Genomic DNA, 22,886 nt, shown 5'->3' with positions numbered 1-22,886 from the left:
GGTCCATTCCACAGATATGAAGTATCCTAAGATCTGAGTAGCTCCTCCCACCCCAAACTTGAAAATACTATCAATATCGAGGACAATGCCATTCTATTGGAATAGGGACCAGTAACTATGAGGTCACATTTTGTGGTGTGTCTATGCTATATAAGCCCTCTCCCATGGTTTCTGTCACTTTGAGAAGAGAATGTGAGAGCAGGGCAGGGAGAGGGCAGGAAAGGGGCATGAGGCAGGCATACTCAGACAAAGAAGAATAATGGAACTTGGATTCCTCTACAGTTTATTGTTACAGCAGAAGTTGTGGGAGACAGGAGGGCGACCCCCACACATAACGCACTGTGGTCAGAACCCCGAGGCAGCCCTTCCCACCGCGATGCCAAGCCCCAAGCAACCCTGCCCAGCTTGGCTCCCTCCCCCACTCCCACTCTAGACACACACTGTCTAGACAGCTACCAAAGTTAGAGCAGCCAATGGCCCCAGCCCCCTTCCTATTGCCCAGCTCCAATCCTTTTGTCACACTTGTTCACTGTCCACCACTTCCCATTCCAGCTTCCATTTCCACACTGAATGTTTCTGTCACATCCTGAGGACCACTAACCCACAAGCAGTTCTCCTGACCCACATTCATTGAGGCCCATACCCTTCAGCAGTCTGAAGGGTTCACGAGAAGCCATATCAGGTTTGGTGAGTGGTGCCCCAGCCCCGAGCCCCCGACTCCTGCAATATGGCATAAGGAGGCGGAGTCTGGAGGAGGCGCCACGGACAACAACAACCACCTCTTATCCCTTAGCTACAGACACCCAGAGTGGGAAGAGGGGATACGTGCCTTCTCTGCCTTAACACCATGATGGAGGGGGGTCATTTAGGGGTCTGGGTCCCTAAGAGATATTAGGACATCTCTCTCAGGAGCTGAGGGGAATCACAGGTTAGAGGTCAAGGTTAGGGTAGCAATCAAAGATCAAGTTCCTCTCCTCACACAATCTGCCCCGCTTCCCTCGCTCACTCTGGCCCAGTGCCCTACGCACCTCCCAGGTTAGTGCTGGGGGAGATGAGGGCTGGGTCCCACATCAGGGCAACAAGGGTCATTCAACAGGAGACCTCCATGGTGTGCCCTGGGGGCCCTGAAGGGAGAGGCCCAGACTCGCTGCTCTGGGACAGGGTGCGAGAGCGGGATCGGTTGCCATCCAGGGATGCAGCACTGGTCAGGGAGGCTGTGCGAGACCGGGACAGGCGAGTCATGCAGGACGAGGCCACTGTGGAGACAGGAGGAGAAGCAGGCAGTCAGAGAGGAGAGGGGAAGAGGAGAGGGGAACTCAGAGTGGGGTGCTTGGCTGGAGATGAGAGTTACAAATGGGGCCAGGGGGTCAATGAACTTGATTTGGCAGACGGTGGTAAATCCAGGAATTAGCCTAAATGGGTTGCTCCCCTCAGTGCCCCTCCCTCCTCCTGTGCCAACACCCCTTGTCCTCATGACAGCCTCTGACCCACATACTCACTATAGCCCATGCCTTGCAGGAAGTACTTGAAGGCCTCGGTCAGCTTGCCTGGCTGTAAAAGTAAAACGAGGAGAGGGAGACAGCGAGGGGAGGTTAGAAGCTGAGCTAGAGCTCACGGCCGTGGTATGTTAGAGATGGGGTGTGTGGCAAGGGGTATAGTTCAGGGCCACTAATATCCCACCCCACAGATGGCAGGGGTACTCACCTGAGTCAGCTGGGGCTGACCTCCGGAGTCAGCCATCTGTTCAGGAGAGAGCCATCCAGGAAAAGTGATACACACATAAATAAAAAGCCATGCCAAGAGGTAGAAGAGGGTCTCTGTTCCCCAGGTTCCCCACTCCAGGCCTTCAGGGTGTTTTTAATTTTTTTTAACTCCACCCACACACTTGCTCCCATGTAGGACCCTGGAAGCCTAGCAGCTGAATCTAGAGAGGATCTATGGCTCTGGACAGGGGGCCAGGAGTCAGGCTGGGTGTGGAGTACGGTTACGGACCTTGAGGAAAGAAGTCTGGGTGGGGTCCAGTTTTGAGTTACATTCCACCTGGAGTAAGGAAGAGGCTGAATGAATGAGGTCACACTCCCTGTGGCCCCTCCCAACCAAGGGACCCAGGGACCCAGACCCAGTTTCTTTCTTATCAGCCCCCTACCCATTTCCTTCTTACCAGGACTCAAACTCTTATGCCCCAAAGTTGCTCTCCCTGTCCCAAACAGAGCTTGCCTCTTGACAAGACAGCCCTCTGACTGCCACCCTCCCTCACCCACCCCAAGATTCCCTACTGACCACTGCATCTTCATGGGGTGCTTGGTCTCCTACCACCAGCATCACAGGGCACCTAGAGGCATAGTGTCGGGGAGTAGGCGGTGAGCCCCTGGCACTCCCTCCCCCGTCTTCTCCCAGAAGAGCAGATGGAAGATGTTGGCTCCAAGAGGAAACAGCCTTCTGAACCTCACTGACCCCACTAACAGGGTTCAAAGTGGTAAGACCTAGAGGGTCGTGATTTGCTAAATAGGATGGGGGCGGGGGGGGGGGGCGGGTGACAAGAAAATTCCCTGGCAAAAGACTCTCCTTCTAAAGGATGGAAGCACCTAGGGAAGATCCAGGGAGAGAGGCAAAGCTTAAAGTCTTACTTGAGGGTGATATCGCTTCCACGCTCAAAGTTCAGGTCTCGGCGACTAAAGAGGGTGCAAAAGAAGAGTAGGAATTTTAGGCAAGTAGTGCTATCCATCCAGACATAAGCCAGCTCCCCCGTGAGGAAGTTATCTTCTTCCCCAAAATTAGAGTCAAATATTGGTGATTACAGGTGGGAACTGAAGGAGAAGGTGGCAGACAGGCCTCAAGCATGAGCGCTATGGTCATTTGTGCCCAAGGTCCCAGGTCAGAGGGCAGTGAAGGGGATGAAGGACACGAGATCATCTAACTTCTGCGAATCCAGAAATCTAAGGAAGTAACAGGAGAGAGGGGGCCGGCTCCTCATAATTCTCCCCCTTGGGTCTGTCCTGCAGCTGCCCCAGCTGCCCACCGAATCCTGCCTGCCTTGCACGGCCTACTTCCCAGTCTCCCCTCCCCTTCTCTGTGCCTCCCATGACCCCTGTTACTGCTTCTACATTTCTCTTACATGCCCACTCACTTGTTGTAGCTGTTCCAATACAGTTCAACGTTCTCCAGGTTGGGGGCATGTGTAATGATATTTCTATACTTTTGTATCAACTCAGAATTTCCAGACAGCTCTTCCTGAAGGAAAGAAGAGGGAGAATAATTAGGGCTGGGAAGGGAAGTCAACAGTTACTGGATGCGAAGAGGCAAGCCCTCTTCCCTCCCCAGATCCTATCCCAAGTAAGGAAGTCACCTCAAGAATTCCAGTCCCTGCTTGTCCCCTCTACTTCTTCCAACTTCCACAACCACTTACCTGGCTGAAAAGATGTCCAAGGATCATCTCCGGAATGGAAGAGGTGAGGCCTGTTAGCTACATGGAAAGGGCAGGTAAGAAAGCTCAGAACATTAGGTGGAGAAGAGACCTAGGCAAAGTGACACGGCTTCTTTCCTGCTCCATCCTCCCTCCTTGAAGCTCACAGGCCAATCAGTTATGTTGTTAGAGCCTGAATGGACCCAAATGGGGGAAGCCCGCCCTAGATCTCAGCACACAGGCCCCTCCAAACCTTGTGGGCTGCCCAATCCATCCAGCCCTTGGCATTGGGATCGATGTTGATGAGGACAAGACCCTCGACAGTATCTGGGTGGGTAAGCTGTGGGGCGGTAGAAGGAATGGAAATCAGAGGTATACATGGCCTTACCCCCTCCCCAGTGAGCTCCATCCACCCCAGGCTGCACGGGGCCTGTCTCCCCACCCTCTTACCCACGTCCTCCCCCTAAACACACACTAGTAAACAAAACTCTGCCTGGGCCTTGGACCTGCCTTTCCCTCATCTGGGGTTTTTCATTTCTTACAGCATATCGGGACAGGACGTAGGCCCCAGCTCCAACACCGACTCCAATTATTGTGGAGAAACTGTGAAAGGGAAATGTAGGTCTCATGGGTCCTGGTGTCCAAAACTTTGACTCTCCAAACTCCTCACCCTCCTTCCCAAGGCCATGGGCACAAAGGACAGAAAGGGACCTTCCTTTGGGGGATGCTGAAAAAGAAGGTGCCAAGGAGCTAAAAATGGACACTGGTGGTCAGCGTCAGTCCCTGAAGTCTTCCCCCAGCTCCCTCCAGGAGAGTGAGTGTCTTGAAAAGAAACACCTGTTCGCCAACCAACCAGACACTGTTTCCTATGTAGCTGTTTATCCATTCTCAACTTTCAGAAGCTAGTTCAACTTGTTCTGTTTTAGTTCCTGGTTCCTCTAGCGGAACTGGGAAGAAGGGAACTTGAAGCAAGATGTTAAAAAAAAAAGGTACAACTTTAGTGAACAACAGGAAGAATGGGGAGAAAGAGAGCCAAAGGGTGAATCAGAGCTGCCCAGGGCCCTGGTGCCCAGGAAAAGCCAAGCCAAAGACAGAGCCCGGAGTCATCAGCACTAAATGCACATCAAGGAGGCCTTGCCTGGCTTTCTTTTCCTTCTCCCACTCCCCCCACACACAGGGTGCCCAGGGCACCAGGTGTGTGTCTGGAGGAGGCAGAGGGGGTGGGAGGGAAAGACAGGTCTGTCTGGTTCCTCAGGGATTGTGTCACCCCCTCCTCTTTCTTCTCTAGCTTCCAGATCAGAGAAGCCCCTCCTCAGCCTGAGGCAGGACCAAGCACACAGCTTCCTTTTCTTCTCCTCTATCCCTTAGGGCTACTCTGCTGACTCAAGTCAGTTTTCCACACCCACCCACTTCCTCTGGACAGTCAGACTGGAGCGTGGAGAAGGGAGGATACTTCTAGTCCAGACAGAACTCGCCCAGGAGCCATGGTGGACACAGGAGTTCTAAGGGCCACCTTGTGCTGGAAAGAGAACTCTGGCTTGGAGGGGTCCCCAGGCCTCTCACTTTAAGTACTGCAGGATGCAAGGGATCATGTCCGCAAGCTGGTCCAGAGATGGGTACTGATATCTGGGGAAGAAAGGAATGTTGAGGAAAATAGCAACCTGCCCTTACGGCCCCCACCTCAAGTGTCCTACTCTTCCTCTCCCAGAATCACCACTCGCCCTCCCTTCCTTCTTCCCCGGTCCAATCTTCTCCATACCTGCCATGTGCCTCACAGTCTGATGAGGAGGGAAGGAGCTAATTCTCACCCCAAAGGGAACACAGGAGCCCCCTCTTCCATTCCAGGGGCGTCCACATGAACCCGCATGAAGTTCTGAATGATTTCCTGCATATCCGCAAATTGAAACAGCGGCTGGAAGCAGGATTTATCTAAAGAGAATCCCCATCACCCCAACAGTAGAATTAGACAGGGAAAAATGTCCCCAAGTTAGAACCCACCCTCTTTCTTTCATGCCACAGTCAGGCTAGGAGAGAACTTTTCCTTGACATGCCACATGGCTCCCTTCCCATACTGACCCTTCCCCTCACACTGACCGGGGTTTTACCCTTCCCCGCAGCCTCTTCCCAGAAAGAAATGGGAGGGGGAGTGCAGGTCCTTACAGTTGAGTCCCACATCGTGGTAGGTGAGTATCGCTGGGCGTTTGGGTTTGGGTGTGCCATAGACAGTAAAAGTGACGGAGCCATAAGGTGTCTCCACAGAGTGAGTCTGCAGGAAAACAGGTCACCATCAGGTAGGAGTTAGGCTAAGAGGAAAAGAGGCAGGAGAGGAACCTCCTCAGAAGTCAGGGAGTTGAGGGGAGAGGGGCAAAGAGAGGAGACGGGAACCAAAAAATAGAAACAGGATCGGCAAGAATTCAGTTTAGGTAAAAATGACACTGGAAGATGATTTTGAGGGTGGAAAAGAATAATGAAAGATCGCAGAGCATCAGGGAACTCTGAGAAGGGAGGAGAAGGAACGAAAGGGGAGAGATGGGGACAGGAAAGGACTGGAATAGAAGGAGAGGAAGCAGAGAGGGGAGAGCCAGGTAGCGGCCTTTTCCTTCCTGGGGAGAGGACAGCCCCTCCTCCCACCTGCAGCTGCCCCAAGCTGTTACCTGTCCCTGGTCCAGGAGGATTCGGGCAGCTAACTCAGCCTCCTGGAGAAAGACACACACAGACAGATACACACAGAAACACACAGCCACGCAGAGTCAGATGGAGAGACAGATACAGATAAAGAAAGGTAGGTAAAGAGACGAACAGAGACCAAAGACAGAAAGAGATTGACAAAGAGAGACACGGAGAGGATGAAGGTTAGCATAGTTACAGGACAGAAGCCTGGACTCTCAATTGTGGTGTATGGGGAGAGAAACGCGGGTAGACATGGAGAAAGCAGGGGTATGGTTAGACGGAGATCATGAATTTGGGAAGGTAAGGAGTGAGGGGGATGCCTGAAGGTCTGGAATTCGGGCCTGGGAGTCAGAGGGTCTCTGATAACCTTGGCCACCTCAGGTGTCTGCCCCGGCAACAGCGGCTTCTCCTCCGTGATCTGCACCTCCTGCAGCTCCGCCATGGTGGCCTGGCAGGGTGAGGAAACACAGAGACTGGGGAGGCTGGCTCCATACCCCCGCACCTCCTCGAACAGCTGGCTTCCTCTCTCAGCCCTGGAGAATAGGGTGCAGAGGGCCCCAGGAGCTGAGGACTACTCCGGGACACAGAGAGAGCCTTTCCTGCCCCCAGCTCCAGATCCTGGCAGGAGGAGGGCTTGTGGAGGAGGGCTCAGGACACCACTTCCTTTTAGCCTGGCCATCCCCAACACCCCTCAACACCCACACACCTCTGGACCCCTCTCCCCTGTCCTGGATGGAAATACCAGGGTGGGGCAGCAGTGCAGCTCGGGTGTCCCAGGCTATATTTAGGGGCCACCCCACACTCCTAGTTAGGTAGGGGGTGAAACTCATGGCTCAGTGACTGGGTACTCTAAAGATACTAAGGATGGGTAATGAGAGTTCACCGTGGACTGCGACCTTCAACTAAAGCCCCAAGGTCAGCAGCACAAAGGGGAAGGGGCTAAAAATGACCTGAGTAACATGACCAAGACGTGGAGGGGTAAACAAGAAAAGAAGGACAAGGGACATCTGTGTCCAACTGACTCAGTGCCTCCCTTCCTCTCAAGACTCTTCCTCCTGACTGTGAATAAATTAGCATATATTCAATCTTTGGGATGGGGGCAAGGAGCAGAGCACCTGTGCAGACCAGCACAGTAAAGGGCCAGCAGCCTGGGGGTGGGGTCACTTACTGGGCTCCTATTGGATGGATGCAGTGGGGTTAAGGGTCAGAGTTCTCACTCCTCCTGGCTCTGGGGTCTGAAAAAACAAGGCAATGAGGTGAATGACATGGGAGACAGACCCTGGGTCTTTTAGGGACAGAAAGCCTAAGCCAAGACCTGGACTACCTGGGTCACCAACCCTTGCCAGGTCACTAACCCTCCCCAATTTGTACCCCCGAGTCCAGTGAACAAGTCTTCTCTAGGCTTCAACTAGAATCAGTACAGGCTGGAGGGGTCTGCGGAGCAACACAGAGAGCAGGTATCAGTCCAGGCGTGGGGGGGCGGGGGGCGGGGAGAGGAGAGAAGGAAGTGCTGATGTGGTGGAAAGAGCATGGCTTGTGTCAGAAACTCTGGATTCTAGTCCGAGGTTCTGCTGCTATCAGTGTGACCTTGGCTCAGCCTGTCACTACTCTTGCCATCAATTTCTCATTTGCATACTACAAGTGGGGACTAGGGGATCCCCAAGATTTTTGACAGCTCTCTAGTGAGATGGGGTAGCAGAGCACGACTGTTTCTCTCCACTATTAAAAAAAAATTTTTTTTTTTTAAGCCTCGTGCCTTCGCTTCTCTCCTCCACCCAGTCTCGGTGTGGGTCCCGCGAGTGGAGAAGGGGTGGGGGAGCGGGGAGTGAGGGGAGGTCCCACAATCTCTTCCCAGCCTGCCCCGACGACCTGCAAAGGCCGAGCGCCGGCTGGGAAGGGATGAGTAGGACAGAAGGGACTTGACTGGGCCCAGCCCCCGGGACCTGTCCCTACGAGTCCCTTCGCTGCGCGTCCGCGTGTGGACTGACACGCTCGCACGGCTGGCGCGGGGCGCCCTGGACCCCGAACACAACCTCGCGCACGCCCCAAACACGCCCTGCAGCCCGCGGAGCCTCCGCCTTTGTGCGCGGCGGCCCAGCGGCCCTCCCGGCGGGCCCCTTCCCGCGAGCCGTCAACTCCGAGGGATCGGGAGCAAACCGCCCCCCATCCCCCACTGGCCCCGCCGGCGCCATCCAGGCCCCGCGGCCTCTCGCCCGCCCTTCCCCCTACCTGCTGCCGCCGCGGCCGCTTCCACCTTCACTTGCCTTTGACTCCCTGGCCCGCCCCGGCTCGGGCTCCCCACAGACCCGCCCCCGGCCCGCCCTCGCCCGCCCACGGGCCGCCGGATCCCCGCAGATCCGCCCCAGACCCCCTGTAAACACGCCCCCCTTCCCCCCGCCCCAGGCTGCCTGCCGCTCTGGGAGGGGCTCTGCTGGGGGCCCAAAGGGAGCGCTAAGGAAAGCAAACTGCTGGGTGCTTCCAGGCTCCGGCCCCGGCTACCCGCAACGGGGCGGCTGTGGGGTACGCGGGGATCCCTTAGTCCCGCGGGGGATCCCCACGCCCGCCCGCAGCACTGCCCCCGCCCGTGACCTGGCTCTGCCTGTCGCACTCAGGCTCCTTACTTCACCCCAGACTCCGAGGTGGGGACGGGTAAAAGGGAGGCGAATCCAGGGCGCTGGCATCCCACGAATTTGACTCCACCCGCCCGGAAACAGAATACTAGGTTAAGGGAGGATCGCTGCTGAGGAGGCGGGGGTCTCGCCCGCTGGGAGGGGAAGGTGTGCCTGCGCGGACTGGGCGGTAGGGGCTGGAGGTGGGAGCGTCGAGGGCGCAGGAGTTCCAGCTCCGGGGCTCCCAGGGCCCTTGGTACCTCCTCTCTCTCCGCAGGGTCCCGACGCCTGCTCTCCGGCCGCTCCCTGAGGAGTTGGAAAACAAGGCGGGGAGGGGGGACGGGGAGTGCGGGGGGCCGCTATAAATAGAGGGAGATCGCGGGAGGGGGGAGAGAGGATGGCCAACGGGGACTCCCGGGTCAAGGCCCTAAGGGGAGGCGGAGGAGGGGCCAGGGACCCCCAGGGGTTCTGACTCTTGGGTAAACAGGCGCAGGGGTGGAGTTAACTCTGTGGAGGTGGAGTGGGGGCTTGGGGAGGACGCAGTGTCCTGGGCTGGGACCCAAGAGACCCTGTGGCTTCAGTGCTAACCCCTTCTAGTCTGGCCCAGAGAAGGACGGTGAGGCCAGCTCGGCCCGGCGGAATCGCATTGCCCAAGCGCTGGTTTCTCAGGCACTGCTGCGTCTCTCAGGGCCTGGGTGGGTTTGACGTCCTGGACCCCTCACTCGTCCTGCCCTCCCCCCACTTATATGCACCCTCCCTGTGCCCCTAAAAGGAAATACACCCAGAAGGGGATCGTTATGTGGCTAAAGAGACTCAAAGTTGTGTTAGACAAAAGGACACCAGATTGAATTTCTCCCCACCTGCACCCCTTCCAGGCCCCCTCCCCCACTGAGGTCCCCACCCTATCCTCCTTCAGCCTGGCTCCCGAGTTGCCATTTCGGGGGCTGGGCGCTAGGCCAGTTGGGAACAATGGCCAATGGAACTGGAGCTGCCAACTGCAACACCAGCTCAGACTGCTCCCCCCCAAGACCCCCAAATTGCCTGCCCCCTCCTGCCTGGGAACTGCCCACCACCACCACCCTCACCACTCACGACCCAATCCCATCCAAGGAACATCAATGCCCCTTTCATCCCCACTTGGCAGGGTCTATTGGAAAGGAGGGCCCAAGATGGAGGAGGTGACCCAGAGTAGAACCGGTCAGGATCAAGCCCAGCTTTCAGCAGCCCCACATCTAAAGGATCTCCCTAGATCCCCCAATTTGGAGCACCCAAGTTTTCCTCCATTCCCTTCCCCCACTCCGTTCATAACTATTTACCCAGAAACTGGCACAGAAGCTGGGCACCCTGGCTCCTCTCCCAGTCCCCTCTCCCCTCTGGATGTCATTTTAACACCCTCCCGGACAAGGAAAAGCCTGCTGGAATTGGGATAGATAGATAAAGATGCCTAAGACAGAAGAGAGATTTCCCCAGCCTGACTGCAACTGGGGGAGAAAGAGAGCCTAGGGTGAGAGCTTCTGTCGGCAGCCTCCTCTGATGTGTCTAAAGTAGTCTTACTTGGAGTGGGGGAGGGAAGGACCTGGAGGTTCCAGCATCTAAATTCGTCTCTGGGTCAGGATGACTCAGGGGGAACCTGATAAGGGGCCGACGCAGGGGCGTAGGGCAGACAGGAGTTGGGAAATTTCCACTGGGATCTGTTTGCTTCCTAGGCTTGGGGTCTCAGCCTGCCGCAGGTAGTAACGAGGCTGCTTCTGATCTGAGATGGGGTTCCTCCTTGTCAGGGCAGGTCTCAGCCTGGCCCAGTGTCAGTGGCCCAACAAGAATACTTTCTGGCTCTAATTTCCTCTCTTGGGCCAGAAGCAGCTTCAAACTATACCCTCCAGTAAGCCACAGTTTTAAGTACCTGCTCCATGCAAGTCACTGTATAGATGGAATTCAAAGAAGGGTGAGGTCTACTCATACCCTCTCTAGAGTGTAGGATCCAGTAGTTGAGTGAAGGTATAAAGATAGAAAAAATTAAGAAGTGATGTATATATAAATTAATTGTTTAGACAATAAGTCCTATAGCAATAGTTTCCCATTCTTTTCACGTGGGAGATCAGAGATTTCCATTTCCAAATGATGGTTTTAGAATCCCAACGGGGACAAACCATGAATTCAGCAATACTTTCAAATAAATTTGTTCAGTCTTCTGATAATCGCAACATCTATGCATCTATGCACCTACATGTGCAGAGCTTATTATTTACTCAACGACCAGTCTTCTGTGTACATACAGATTGCAGAGGTCCTTGCAATAACTCAGAAACCCTTGCCCCAGGAGGCTGCAGCCCACAGGCTAGGAACCATTATCTTAGTATAATTCAGAGGAGGAAAAGGGTTGGTTTTCTTTTAAAGCAACTAGTGCTCAAGCTGTTTCATTTTGGGCTTTTTTTATGAATTTATTTTTTACTTATTTATTTTTGGCTGAGTTGGGTCTTTGTTGCTGTGCACGGGCTTTCTCTAGTTGTGGCGAGTGGGGGCTGCTCTTTGTTGCGGTGTGCGGGCTTCTCATTGTGGTGGCTTCTCATTGTGGAGCATGGGTTCTAGGCACGCGAGCTCAGTAGTTGTGGCTCACAGGCACCAGAGCACAGGCTCAGTAGTTGTGGCGCAAGGGTTTAGCTGCTCTGCGGCATGTGGGATTTTCCCAGACCAAGGCTCGAACCTGTGTCCCCTGCAATGGCAAGCGGATTCTTAACCACTGTGCCACTAGGGAAGTCCCAGGAAAAGGGTTTTGTTCCTAGGGTAAACCCTATGAAGAGTACAACAATGGAGTACTTGAATGGTAAGGAGGGGCATTCTATCCAGGCAGAGAGAGATCATGAAGGAAAGTTTGGGGACAGAAATACACAAGTGACTTTGATGAATTGAATAGTACCTACTATGTGCAAGGTAATTCCCATATATTATCCCCTAATACTATATAAAGTAAGTAATATTGTCCTCACTATACAGATGAAGAAATTAAAGCTCAGAGATGTTTAGTGACTTGCCCAAGGCCGCTCAGCTAGTAGATGACTTATCTAAGACTGAAATCCCCAGATTCATTCCACTCCAAGGTTATTCTCTCTCCACTAGGCTTCAGGTAGCTTCTGAAGCATATAATGATTAGACCATTATGGCCCCAGGTGAAGAGTAATGTTGATGCAGGTGGGTGATGTTTGGTAAGGTAGATTGGAGCCAAGTGTGAAGGTCCTTGAATGACAGGCAAAAAGGTTTGGCCTTTCAGAAAGGTTTGAAGATCCATAGAGTGTTCTTGAGTAGGAGCAATGGATAAATAATTGTTCTGTGAAAATTAATCTGATGGGGTGTTTAAAAGAGATGGATTATGGGGTGGATAGGGGTGAAGCATTTAACTTAGGAAAAGAGGTCATTTAGAAGTCAGGATAATCAACTAGATATGAGATGACAGGGACTTGAATAAAGTGTGGGAGGAATAGCAATGGAAAGAAAGGAGTGGATTTGTAAGACAAGGGAAATTACAGGAATTGGTGACTGATTAGATGGGAAGAAGAGGAATGTCACCAACCTAGTTGGTCTCTTTTAGGGGCCCTGAAGTTCATTCATCTGTATGGTTTCCAGCCAGAGAAAAGGCCAAAGAGAAACCCCTTCTGAAAGAAGAAACAACACTTTAGAAAAAACTGAATAAAATTATAGCATTACTTTAAAAAAAAGGGGGGGTGTTGGAATTCCCTGGCAGTCCAGTGGTTACTCAGTGCCTTCACTGCTGGGGCCAGGTTCAATCCCTGGTCGGGGAACTAAGTTCCCACAAGCCACACTGCACAGCCCCAAATAAAAAACAAACAAAACAAACAAACAAAAAAGGAACATCCTTGACCTGCACAGAAAATTTTCTAAGGTCTGAGGCCCAACCTCACTCTGACCCACCCAGACGTGTGACCCTCCAAGGCCCGTGCTCTTTCCACGTGGGGCCCAACTTTGGAAGCCATTTAAAGCTCCTATTACACCTGGTCTGCCAAAGCCAGCGGGATTCTCCATGTTGGTCATGAACCTGGGCCTGGAGAATAGAAAAAAGGACAATGTTGGACTGATGTCAACCTGTTTCCATTAACTCCTTCCCTGAGCTCTCCTCAGCTTTTGTTGAGGGACAGAGCATAAGGCAATTTGATCAAGACCCAGAGGACTGGGTCAAGCGGGGCTGAAACCATGAGGGAAGCTTGATCACCTGCAGAGATCAGGAGGTTGGCAACGTGCTCAATGCAGCATGCAAGGTAGGGACCTAAGAACCCCACTCCCAAAGATTAGGGCTGTAACAAGGGCTGAAAATGATGTCACACAAACACTGCTGAGGTCATAGAAGCTTCCCTCTTCTCCCCAGTCTTCCCACTACCACACAGCCTCCCCAGCCAGCCGGCTCCCACAGATCTGCACACACTTATCCCTCGTACTGGGAACAGTAGGTCAGATGGGAATCAGAGGGAAGGGGGGAGGGAGGGAGAGGAAAAAGGGGGTTTGTTCCTGTTGCTGATTCTGATTTTACTTTAACTTTCATCATTATTACTCCTCAGTTCTCCCTTCCCCTCCTCCCTCACCCCCGAGTCTCCCCCCATACTGTCCTCCCCCACCTCCAGTTGACCATGGCATCAGAAGCAGAAAGAATATTCCAGCGGTTTGCTGTCTTTGGAGAATCGTCAAGCAGTGGCACTGAAATGAACAACAAGAACTTCTCCAAGCTGTGCAAAGACTGTGGCATCATGGATAACAAGAGGGTCACCTCCACTGACGTGGACATCGTGTTCAGCAAAGTCAAGTAAGGGACCAGAGACGGGAGCGGGGGGTGGTGAGTAGAACTAACAAGGTGGTGGGCTGTGGGAGGGTTTCTGTGGTGGAACATTTGTAATGTGTCTCCTGAGCACCTACTGGGTGCCTGGCACTGTGCTAGTCCCTGTCCTCAGGGCACTCAGTGTGTAGAGGCCCTGTCTGAGTAAGGGGAGGGTTGGACCTTGGAAGGTGATGAGTTCATGTTCCTGAGTTCCTGGATTTCTGTCTGACTGATCAGGACCAAGAATGCCCGAACCATCACTTTCCAACAGTTCCAAGAAGCAATGAAAGAACTGGGCCAGAAGCAGTTCAAGGGGAAAAGCCCAGATGAAGCCCTGGAGAACATTTATAGACTCATGGAGGGCAAGGACCCAGCTACCACCGGTGTTACTGTGAGTGAGTCTTCATTCCTGACCCCTGACCCTACTTCCCTGAGTCCCTGCTGCTCCTGTGTCCCTTCCTCCTTGCCGATGTCCCTAACCCCTGCCAATAGCAGCACTGCAGGGAGATAGGGCAGAAGGCCTCTGGGCACTGTTGGTATTGAAACAGACTTTAGAGATCATCAAGCCATTTCAGAGGTGAGGAAACTGTGAGAGGAAATGACTTACCCAAGGTCCACAGCTATTTTAATAGTAAAATTTAGACTCATTCCCAAGCGTCCAGGATATGGGCCAGGCAACTAGGGCCTGGTGGCTTTTGGGGGACACTGAGTGCAGACGACTTGGTACCTGATCCACACTCCTCTTCCTGCTCTTATGTAAGGTGGAATATCTGACTTCCTCCCTCTCACCCGCCCTCTGTTCCCTACTTGTCCCCTCTCTACTAAAAGCTCTTCCTATTCTAGGTTTCAAATAGGGCCTTCCCAACAGGACAGACTTTGTGTTTTAGGTCTGGGGTTGAAGTCCTCTGGCTGCAGCCTAGTCAAAATAGCTCCTCTGGAAGCAGAAAAATACACACACACACACACACACACACACACACACACACACACACACACCCCACCACACTCATTCCCATACACCAGATTTCTTCCTCACAAGTGCATGGTTCTTATTATAGCTCCTGCCTACAGCTGCACCTGGGCCCTAAGCAAGCAGGACCATGCCAAGGGTTGAACAAGAGCTTTGAGAACTAGTCAAACTACTAGAAGGCCATCTCTAGAGAAGGGAGGGGAAGGGAGAGGGCTCAGACGCCTCCTCCTCTGGCTTGCAGAAAGCAACGACGGTGGGAGGGGTGAGCCGGCTGACGGACACCAGCAAGTACACGGGTACCCACAAGGAGCGCTTTGACCAGAGTGGCAAGGGCAAAGGCATCGCGGGACGGGAGGACATGACTGACAGCTCCGGCTACGTGAGTGGCTACAAGGGTGCTGGCACCTATGATAAGAAGGACAGCAACTAGGGAGTAGCCTCATCTTAGCCTGCCGGCCCTCGACCCTGCATCTTTAACACCGGGGAGCTTGGGGGACAATAAACATCTGTGTGTGCAGCAGCTCATGGGCTCTGTCTTCCACCAGGGTGAGGGAAGAAGGGCCCCTTGGTGCAGAGACAGAGAGAGGAGCTGAGAAACCCAAGGATGGGGGTTCTCAGCACCACACCCTTTACTCTACTTGGCCTCCCCGCCATTAGGTGGCATCCCCTTCAACAGCTGCTTCTAAGAACACGGCTGAGGAATATATTTGGAGATAAGAGAGAAGCTAGATGTGAAGGCAAAAGTATTTGCTACTTGTGTTCACATAATACTGATATCCATCCCCTTCGACCTGCCAAAGGGGAGTAGAAATTCCTGATTGGAGCTAGTAGGACCCAGGTATTAGCACCTAGACCCTTCCCAGTCCCTCCACCTTTCTCATCTGTTGCAATCCATGTTTTGTTGGGGGAGAAATAGAAACCAGAGAGGGTGGGCCAAAGATCTACTTAGCCTAACTCCTGTTATGAGTTTATTCTAGAGCTGACGGGGAGGGAGAATCCATTTTCAACACCCAGCCTGGAACTGAGTTGTACCCCCACCCCACCTCCATCATGGTAGACATGGAATGGAAGATCCTACTGACTGCCAAGGGTAGCCCAGGAAGATAGCCAGAGGTGGGTGGCCTCCAGGACTCTGAGAGTAGGAGTTCTGGTGCATTGAGGAAAAAGGAATGAAATCAGAACTAATTCAGATGTGTTTTTTTATCTTTTTATTTTGCAGTGATTCACAGGCAGATGCAAAAAGTACAGACAGGTCCCATGTACCCTTCACCCAGTTTCATCCAATGGTTATATCTTACATAATTCAGATATGGTTTTAAAACCTTCTGTGACTACAGCTGGGCCCACTTCACCCCTGCCTTGTCAGAGGCAGATTCTGGAGTTTGGGGGATGTTAGGAGGAGGTTGGGAAGTAAAAGGATGCAGGAATCTGGGGGGAATAGGTCGGAGAAGATAACTTGGAACTCCAGTGAACCAAGCTGAGACGGATGGAAGGAAAAGAGGTCAGAGAAGAATAAAGGGTGACTAAAGAGGTTGGGTGTGTAGGGGAGAGACTGCACTGGGCTCCATGGTGGAAGGAGGACAGAAAGGACAGGTTACATGAAGAGGAAATCAGTGATTCCATAGAGAGGAGCAGACTGAGAGCTCGGGGGAGGGGGCGTGGCCTGGAGAAATGAAGCTAATATGAGTCTAAGACTCTCAGGTAGGTCCCTATAGCTAGAGATACCTACCGTGTGGGTGAGTGAGTAGAGGGAATCATAAGGGAAATAGGGAAGACTGAGGAGGGAAGGGTGGCAGGCAGGGATGGGAATTTGAGACTCGGAACTGGTACCATGGTGTGAGCTGAGGCTCTGGGCCTCCAGCCACGATACAGGATCTGGCCCAGTAGATGGACAGTCACTGCCAACTGGGCACAGTCAGCTTCTTGGGTGGGTGAAACTGTCTGTGGGAGAGGGAGGGTGGTGGCAGGAGTGATGGGGGAAGATAAACAAGTTAGAAAGAGCCTAGAAGACAGTACAACTTTGCATGGTGACCAAAGCTCTGGACACATTTCCTATCTCCCTGGTCTCTTGGGAGGGGATCCTACCTACCTTTGAAGCCAGGAAGGAAGCCTTGTACCAGGGATCAGAGCTTCAGGAGTGGGGACAGGCTGGTCTGTAGCGGCAGTAGGGGGGCTAGTTCAGACTTAACACCTCCCATCCCTAGTAGAGACCAATGATATCTATCGGTTCAGCATCATACTTTTGGGAGCAGAGCAGATACAGCCTTTGGTTGGTTAGGGTGCTGGTGTAGTGGCAACTGGTGGGTGGCTGCTTGGAGCTCAGGGAGCAGATTGTGAGGGGGAAGGAGTCCTGGGTGACTGTACAATATTCGTTGTAATTCTCACAGAAGCTCTCGCTGTACTTGCAGAACTTCCTGATGGCTGTCCGTGGGGCATGTAAGACATAATGGATCTTTGGGCAATACCAGCTTTGTTGTCTGCCCCGTACATAGGTCATCAGACCGTTACAGTAGCCCCGGAAACCCTTTGCGTAGTTAACCTTGGGATAGTCGATATGTAAGGTACGGAAGTTCTTGATGGCAAGCTGTAGCTGGATGTTTTCGACCAAAGCTGGCCCTAGAACAAGCTGGAGGAACAGGAGCTGGACCACAGGTGGTGCCATTCTTCCTGCTGGCAGAGTTAAGGTGGTTGGAAGCAGAGGTGGGTCTCGAGTGGCTGTCTGCCCCTTCCCAGAGCTTCCAGTGTGCCCCCAGACTTCCCCATGTGCCTTCCCCTATGCCCTCAAAGCTGGACTGTCCTTCAGAGATCATCCGGCCCAAGTCCTCATGCCTCAGAGAGAGGAGACATTTGCCTAAGGTCACCCATCTGGTCAGCCACCTCTAGCTTGGTCTACCTTAGGGTCTCAGCCTCACCCAGTCCGGGAGCTGTAACACTTACGAAATACGAGGTCCAAATGGTCCTTGGGTGAGAGACACTTCCCCTTTATCCCTGGCCCAGTTAGTCCTTCTGGTAAAAATGCAGAGGGTCCAGAAGGGACAGGCTCAGCTACACTTCTCTGAGTGAAGTGGAAGGACAGGAGCTGGAAGGCAGCAGGGCAGGGGTGGGATTCTTCCTTCCTGAGGCCAAGGACAGCCCAAAGGTAAGAAGAGGCTAGAAAGGTTTCTGGATGAAGACCAGTCTGGGAGGAAAGAGTGTCCTCTGGGTTTGAGGAGCCCCTGTGCTGAAGGGGGTGGATGAGGGGGAGGAAAGAGACATTGCTTTCTGGTCTCCTCCTCTCTGGTGTCATCAGAACACTTAGTTCCAGCCTCCTTGCGAGAAGTCCCGAAGTTCTTGGGTTTCCTTTGATGTCTTCTCTGGTTCATAGGCCATGCTCCTGTGGAAAGGTGACAAGGAAAGCACCGTCATGTTCCTGAGGAACAAAGTGCTGCTTATTCCTGACCCTCAGAGAACAGAGGGTATTCTGCTCTCTCATCCCACTTACTAGATGCCCGGAGGCCAGGTACACAAGGGCCTCCTGCCTGAGTGCTGGGCTGAGAATCAAAGACCTCGGTGTGGACCCCGCCACCATCCCCACCATCAACTTCACTCCAATCGTGATCACACTGACACTCTCACCTGTAACCTCAGGCCCTCTCAGAGTCACAGCACTCCTGGAAATCTATGCATGCTGACCCTGAAGCCTCAAATTTGTCAGGTGGGATTAGACAGCATAGCCTGGACTTGAGGGGGTGTGGACCGCCTGTGTCCAGCAGATCAGATTCTTGCTGTAGTTTGTCATGTTGGAAAAAAGGGCCTAACTCTTTTTTTTTTTCCTAACTCTTTTTCGTCAACACCTGCCCCTTCATCAGAACCAAAGAGCCAGCTCCCTAGAGCCTGCCAGCCACAGTCCTTGATGCCCACAGGCCTCTCAGCCTTTCTTCCACACACCTGTTGTCCAGGTTGTGGGCTTAGGACAGCTTACCATTCTCTCCCTGGAGAGCGGGAGAAGGGAGTCAAAACAGAGAACGCTGAGTGTCCCAAGGCCAGTGTGTAGTTCAGGAAGGGTGGGGGGCGCATGAGAGAGACGCATGGGTGTTCCTGGTTCACAGCCCCCTTAAACTTGCTCCTTCTGACAGCACAAAGCAGAGTCCAAAACTGAACCCATCCTTCCCCAGCTCGCTTTCCCTTGTGCCTTGTCCCTCTCCTCAGTTACTTATGCAAGAAATCTGAGAGTGGTCCTCGACGCCCCCCCCCCTCCTTAATCCCACCTGTTTGGAGGCGGTACTGCATGGCGGTTAAGAGCAAAGCTTTTTAGTAAAACAGACCAGGAATTGCATCCTGGTTCTACTGCTTCCAGGCTGTACACCATCAGTCTAAGTTCACTAAACCTGTATAAGCTTCAGTTTCTCCATCAGTTAATGAGGATAATATTCTGTACCTCGTGGCAGTCTTAGGATTCATTAAGATGTATATCAAGAGCTCTTAGCCCAGGGCCTGGCACATGATGAGAACTCAATCCGAGCATGAGTCCATCAGTCACGCAGCTCTGACAATCTTTTTTTAAATTATTAATTATTTAAAAATATTTATTTATTTATTTGTTTGTTTGGCTGCACCAGGTCTTAGTTGCGGCGTATGCGATCTTCGTTGTGGCATGCGTCTCTTAGTTGCGGCACGCGGGATCTAGTTCCCTGACCAGGGATTGAACCCAGGCCTGCTGCACTGGGAGCACGGAGTCTTAACCACTGGACCACCGGCGAAGTCCCAGCCCTGACAATCTTAACTAAAACTTTTCCCGAACCAGTCTCTTCCATTCTTATTTCTTCTGCTGCTCAGGCTTTCCCCTCTCCTGGACACCACACCCTCTCCAACTCCAGGAGGACTCTACACCTCATAGGACAGAAGACCTCCATGACCTGGCTGCCACCATGTCTCCAACTGCATCTCCATCTCTGCCTGCTTCCCCCACTGGTGCCCACCCCACCTCTGGCTCACGTTATCTCCTCTACCCAGCATGCTGCTCTCTCCTCCCGCTCTCACCCCCGTCAGTTCCGCTGAGCCAGCTCATGTGAAGATCAGCCCGGACGTCCTGTTTAAGAAGCGTCTGCTTGGAGCACCTCCCCAGGGAAGTGTGCACAGCCAAGTAAGTGAGGATAAAGCCCACACAGGCAGGTGGCTCATCTGTATCCTTCAGGCTGGTGGGAATCCATGCAGGGCGGTGTCTGAGCCTGGCTGACTCAAGTCTTTGTTTTGAGGAAGCTAGCACTTTGTGGCCCCAGCCTCAGAATGTGCCACCTCTTCCTTATTTGCTCAAGGCTGCAGCTTCCCTTGGAAGAGAAAGGGGCTTTTCATGCCCTTTGTCTTCTTCTTTCTTCATTCCTACCCACCCACCACCCCTCACCTGTGCACACAGTGTTACAGAGACGGAACAGCACTTAGTAAAGGAAAGAGTTTAGGACTTGATCTCAGATAACCTACTGAGCTTCTGTTTCCTCTTCTATAAAATGGAAGGCTTCCTTACCTCATGAGGCTGCAAGAAAATGAGATGGTCAATATGGAGGTGACTTTTAGCCATTAAACAATATATAAATGGAAAACTGGATATGGTCTCCCAGGTCTTATACCAACTCACTTTTTTCCCCAACTCACTTAACATCTGCAAAGCCGCCTTTTTTAAAAAAAAATTTATTTTATTTATTTATTTTTGACTGCGTTGGGTCTTTGTTGCTGCGCATGGGCTTTCTCTAGTTTTGGTGAGTGGGGACTACCCTTCCTTGCGGTGCACGGGCTTCTCATTGTGGGGGCTTCTCTTATTGCAGAGCACGGGCTCTAGGTGTGTGGGCTTCAGTAGTTGTGGCACGTGGGCTCAGTAGTTGTGGCTCGTGGGCTCTAGAGCGCAGGCTCAGTAGTTGTGGTTCACGGACTTAGTTGCTCCATGGCATGTGGGATCTTCCCAGACCAGGGCTCAAACCTGTGTCCCCTGCATTGGCAGGTGGATTCTTTTTTTTTTTTTTTTTTTTTGGTGGTATGCGGACCTCTCACTGTTGTGGCCTCTCCCTTTGCGGAGCACAGGCTCCGGACACGCAGGCCCAGTGGCCACGGCTCACAGGCCCAGCTGCTCCGCGGCACGTGGGATCTTCCCGGACTGGGGCACGAACCCGTGTCCCCTGCATCCGCAGGCGGACTCCCAACCACTGCGCCACCAGGGAAGCCCGGCAGGTGGATTCTTAACCACTGTGCCACCAGGGAAGCCCTGTAAAGTCTTATATTCCCCAGATGAGCCAAGTGACCTCCCCACATCCCCACTCTACCAATCTAGAGCCCTCTTTAACACCTGACTTAAATTCATCTTCACCAAGCTTTCTATTAGTCATGCCCCACGTTGATTACTTTTTTTTTTTTTTTTTTTTTTGCAGTACGCAGGCCTCTCACTGTTGTGGCCTCTCCCGTTGCGGAGCACAGACTCCGGACGCGCAGGCTGAGCGGCCATGGCTCACGGGCCCAGCCGCTCCGCGGCATGTGGGATCTTCCCAGACTGGGGCACGAACCTGTGTCCCCTGCGTCGGCAGGTGGACTCTCAACCACTGCACCACCAGGGAAGCCCTGATTACTTTTAAATACTTTAAATTGTTGAATACTATCTGAAAAGCACCATGACAAATGTTGGGGAAAACAGAAAGGTAAATAAGACAGTTCCAGTCCAGATTAAATTTACAATTCAGTAGGAACAACACACGTATGAACATATGTTACAAAGGCATGAGCACGGGACCAGGAAAAGTGCTGAGTGTGCGATGGCCTTCAGGTTCCAACCTACAGTCCTACTGGTCTGGTCTTTAAAATCCTATCCCATAGCCAGGACATGGAAGCAACGTAAGTGTCCATCAACAGATGAATGGATAAAGAAGATGTGGCACATATATACAATGGAATATTGCTCAGCCATAAAAAGAAATGAAATTGAGTTATCTGTAGTGAGATGGATGGACCTAGACTCTGTCGTACAGAGTGAAGTCAGTCAGAAGGAGAAAAACAAATACCGTATGCTAACACATATATATGGAATCTAAGAAAAAAAATGTCATGAAGAGATTAGTGGTAGGACGGGAATAAAACACAGACCTACTAGAGCATGGACTTGAGGATATGGGGAGGGGGAAGGGTAAGCTGTGACGAAGTGAGAGAGTGGCATGGACATATATACACTACCAAATGTAAAATAGATAGCTAGTGGGAAGCAGCCGCATGGCACAGAGAGATCACCTCTGTGCTTTGTGACCACCTAGAGGGGTGGGATAGGGAGGGTGGGAGGGAGGGTGACAAAAGAGGGAAGAGTTATGGGAACATATGTATATGTATAACTGATTCACTTTGTTGTAAAGGAGAAACTAACACACTATTGTAAAACAGTTATACTCCAATAAAGGTGTTAAAAAAAAAAAATCGTATCCCAGAGGAGCTGATCCATAGGATTGCTTCATCCTTTCTGACAAAGCCTGAGATTTGTGGAATTGTTACCCCATTACACTGGACTTTACATATGCAAGAATCATCCTAGAGATGAAGAAACTAAGTTTTAGAGAGGGATGGTAGCTTGCTTGAGGTCATATGTCTAATTCAGTGGTTCTCAACGGGGAGCAATTGGATCACGTCTGGAGACTTGTTTTTGGTTGTCACAACTGGGAAGTGCTACTGGCATCTAGTGGGTAGAGGCCAGAGATGCTGCTAAACATCCTACATTGCACAAGACAGCTCCCACAGCAAAGAAGTATCCAGACAAAAATGTAGATTGTGCTGAGGTTGAGAAATTCTGGTCTAATGAGAGAATCAGATGTCCTAACAAAAGCAGACTTATTTATACTTTATATATTGAAAAGGATTGGTAAATATCCAAGACTTAGAAATATTTTTGTTAGACTTTGCTTGTGATGGTGCTGGTTCTTCTACCAGCAAAAGGATTATTGATAGTTCATCACTGAAACAACTTTTTGTTACTTTTCCCGTAAAGGTGACTTTCTGCATATAGCCATCCACACGTTCTTTCCCTCCTCCCCTCCCCAATGGTAGGATTTCTAGAACCACTGGCTAGAGTGACAAGTGCAGGGATGATTCCCTATGATTGAGGGGGAGCCCCAAGATTTTGCCCCAAGTGAGCTCACGACAATCTCAGTGGCTTCACTTTTGCCCTGTCTTACTCATATTGTTCAAATAGCAAATTGTGTCCTGGGTTGTCCTTGAACCCAAAGGATTGCTTCAGCCATTTCAACCTTCTTGTCATAGGTTCACCTCCACCCCAGGGTTAAAGTTGAGGAGCTGCCTTGTCAGTTCCTCAAATGGGACTGGGATCATTCAAGGGCAGAATGAATGCCTTCTAACGTAGAATTTGAATCATTTAGGGTCCCTTATATGCAAGGCACAATGCTACGTCCTGTGGGA

At 52.0% G+C, this 22,886-nt stretch overlaps 3 protein-coding genes across 22 annotated transcripts; 1 reads left to right on the top strand and 2 right to left on the bottom strand.

The window, feature by feature from the left end:
• Positions 1 to 268: 268 nt before the first annotated feature.
• On the bottom strand, positions 269 to 9,171 carry NDRG2 (NDRG family member 2). Of its 15 annotated transcripts, XM_067028872.1 has the most exons (18): positions 8,943 to 9,018; positions 7,445 to 7,507; positions 7,242 to 7,308; positions 6,441 to 6,521; positions 6,058 to 6,099; positions 5,564 to 5,669; positions 5,212 to 5,332; positions 4,967 to 5,029; positions 3,946 to 4,006; positions 3,657 to 3,743; positions 3,407 to 3,463; positions 3,128 to 3,231; positions 2,628 to 2,672; positions 2,281 to 2,332; positions 1,993 to 2,040; positions 1,705 to 1,740; positions 1,500 to 1,551; positions 269 to 1,256 (listed from the first exon to the last, which is right to left on the bottom strand). In XM_067028872.1, exons 4-18 carry the CDS (start codon positions 6,513 to 6,515, stop codon positions 1,090 to 1,092), a joined length of 1,116 nt encoding a protein of 371 aa, XP_066884973.1. In that variant the 5' UTR covers positions 6,516 to 6,521; positions 7,242 to 7,308; positions 7,445 to 7,507; positions 8,943 to 9,018; the 3' UTR covers positions 269 to 1,089. The 15 variants fall into 15 exon arrangements, with proteins under 15 accessions (XP_066884973.1, XP_058913403.1, XP_066884976.1 ...); XM_059057420.2 differs by lacking the exon at positions 7,445 to 7,507 and having other exon boundaries at positions 8,943 to 9,163; XM_067028875.1 differs by lacking the exon at positions 7,445 to 7,507 and having other exon boundaries at positions 6,441 to 6,606; positions 8,943 to 9,028.
• Positions 9,172 to 11,381: 2,210 nt separating this feature from the next.
• TPPP2 (tubulin polymerization promoting protein family member 2) lies at positions 11,382 to 20,052 on the top strand. Of its 6 annotated transcripts, XM_067028868.1 has the most exons (6): positions 11,382 to 11,610; positions 12,266 to 12,950; positions 13,248 to 13,489; positions 13,739 to 13,892; positions 14,713 to 14,850; positions 19,287 to 20,052. In XM_067028868.1, exons 3-6 carry the CDS (start codon positions 13,317 to 13,319, stop codon positions 19,506 to 19,508), a joined length of 687 nt encoding a protein of 228 aa, XP_066884969.1. In that variant the 5' UTR covers positions 11,382 to 11,610; positions 12,266 to 12,950; positions 13,248 to 13,316; the 3' UTR covers positions 19,509 to 20,052. The 6 variants fall into 6 exon arrangements, with proteins under 6 accessions (XP_066884969.1, XP_066884970.1, XP_066884968.1 ...); XM_067028869.1 differs by having other exon boundaries at positions 11,382 to 12,950; positions 13,311 to 13,489; XM_067028867.1 differs by having other exon boundaries at positions 11,382 to 12,950.
• RNASE13 (ribonuclease A family member 13 (inactive)) lies at positions 16,320 to 17,133 on the bottom strand. The gene has a single exon (XM_059057454.2). It carries the CDS (start codon positions 17,131 to 17,133, stop codon positions 16,672 to 16,674), a length of 462 nt encoding a protein of 153 aa, XP_058913437.1. The 3' UTR covers positions 16,320 to 16,671.
• Positions 20,053 to 22,886: the final 2,834 nt, after the last annotated feature.

Source organism: Kogia breviceps, chromosome 3 (assembly GCF_026419965.1).
Source record: "Kogia breviceps isolate mKogBre1 chromosome 3, mKogBre1 haplotype 1, whole genome shotgun sequence".
Classification (NCBI taxonomy): Eukaryota; Metazoa; Chordata; class Mammalia; order Artiodactyla; family Physeteridae; genus Kogia; species Kogia breviceps.
This window is presented reverse-complemented; position numbering and strand designations above follow the sequence as displayed.

Excerpts from the sequence above, each read along its gene's own strand:
- NDRG2 (XM_059057420.2), bottom strand. The coding sequence starts at position 6,515 with ATGGCGGAGCTGCAGGAGGTGCAGATCACGGAGGAGAAGCCGCTGTTG. Across the intron at positions 5,030-5,211 it reads GCTCCTGTGTTCCCTTTGGG|ATATCAGTACCCATCTCTGG; the intron begins GTGAGAATTAGC and ends TTTCTTCCCCAG. Across the intron at positions 2,673-3,127 it reads TATTGGAACAGCTACAACAA|TCGCCGAGACCTGAACTTTG; the intron begins GTGAGTGGGCAT and ends CACCCTCTTTAG.
- TPPP2 (XM_067028868.1), top strand. The coding sequence starts at position 13,317 with ATGGCATCAGAAGCAGAAAGAATATTCCAGCGGTTTGCTGTCTTTGGA. Across the intron at positions 13,490-13,738 it reads ATCGTGTTCAGCAAAGTCAA|GACCAAGAATGCCCGAACCA; the intron begins GTAAGGGACCAG and ends CTGACTGATCAG. Across the intron at positions 14,851-19,286 it reads TGACTGACAGCTCCGGCTAC|GCTTTCCCCTCTCCTGGACA; the intron begins GTGAGTGGCTAC and ends TCTGCTGCTCAG.
- RNASE13 (XM_059057454.2), bottom strand. The coding sequence starts at position 17,133 with ATGGCACCACCTGTGGTCCAGCTCCTGTTCCTCCAGCTTGTTCTAGGG.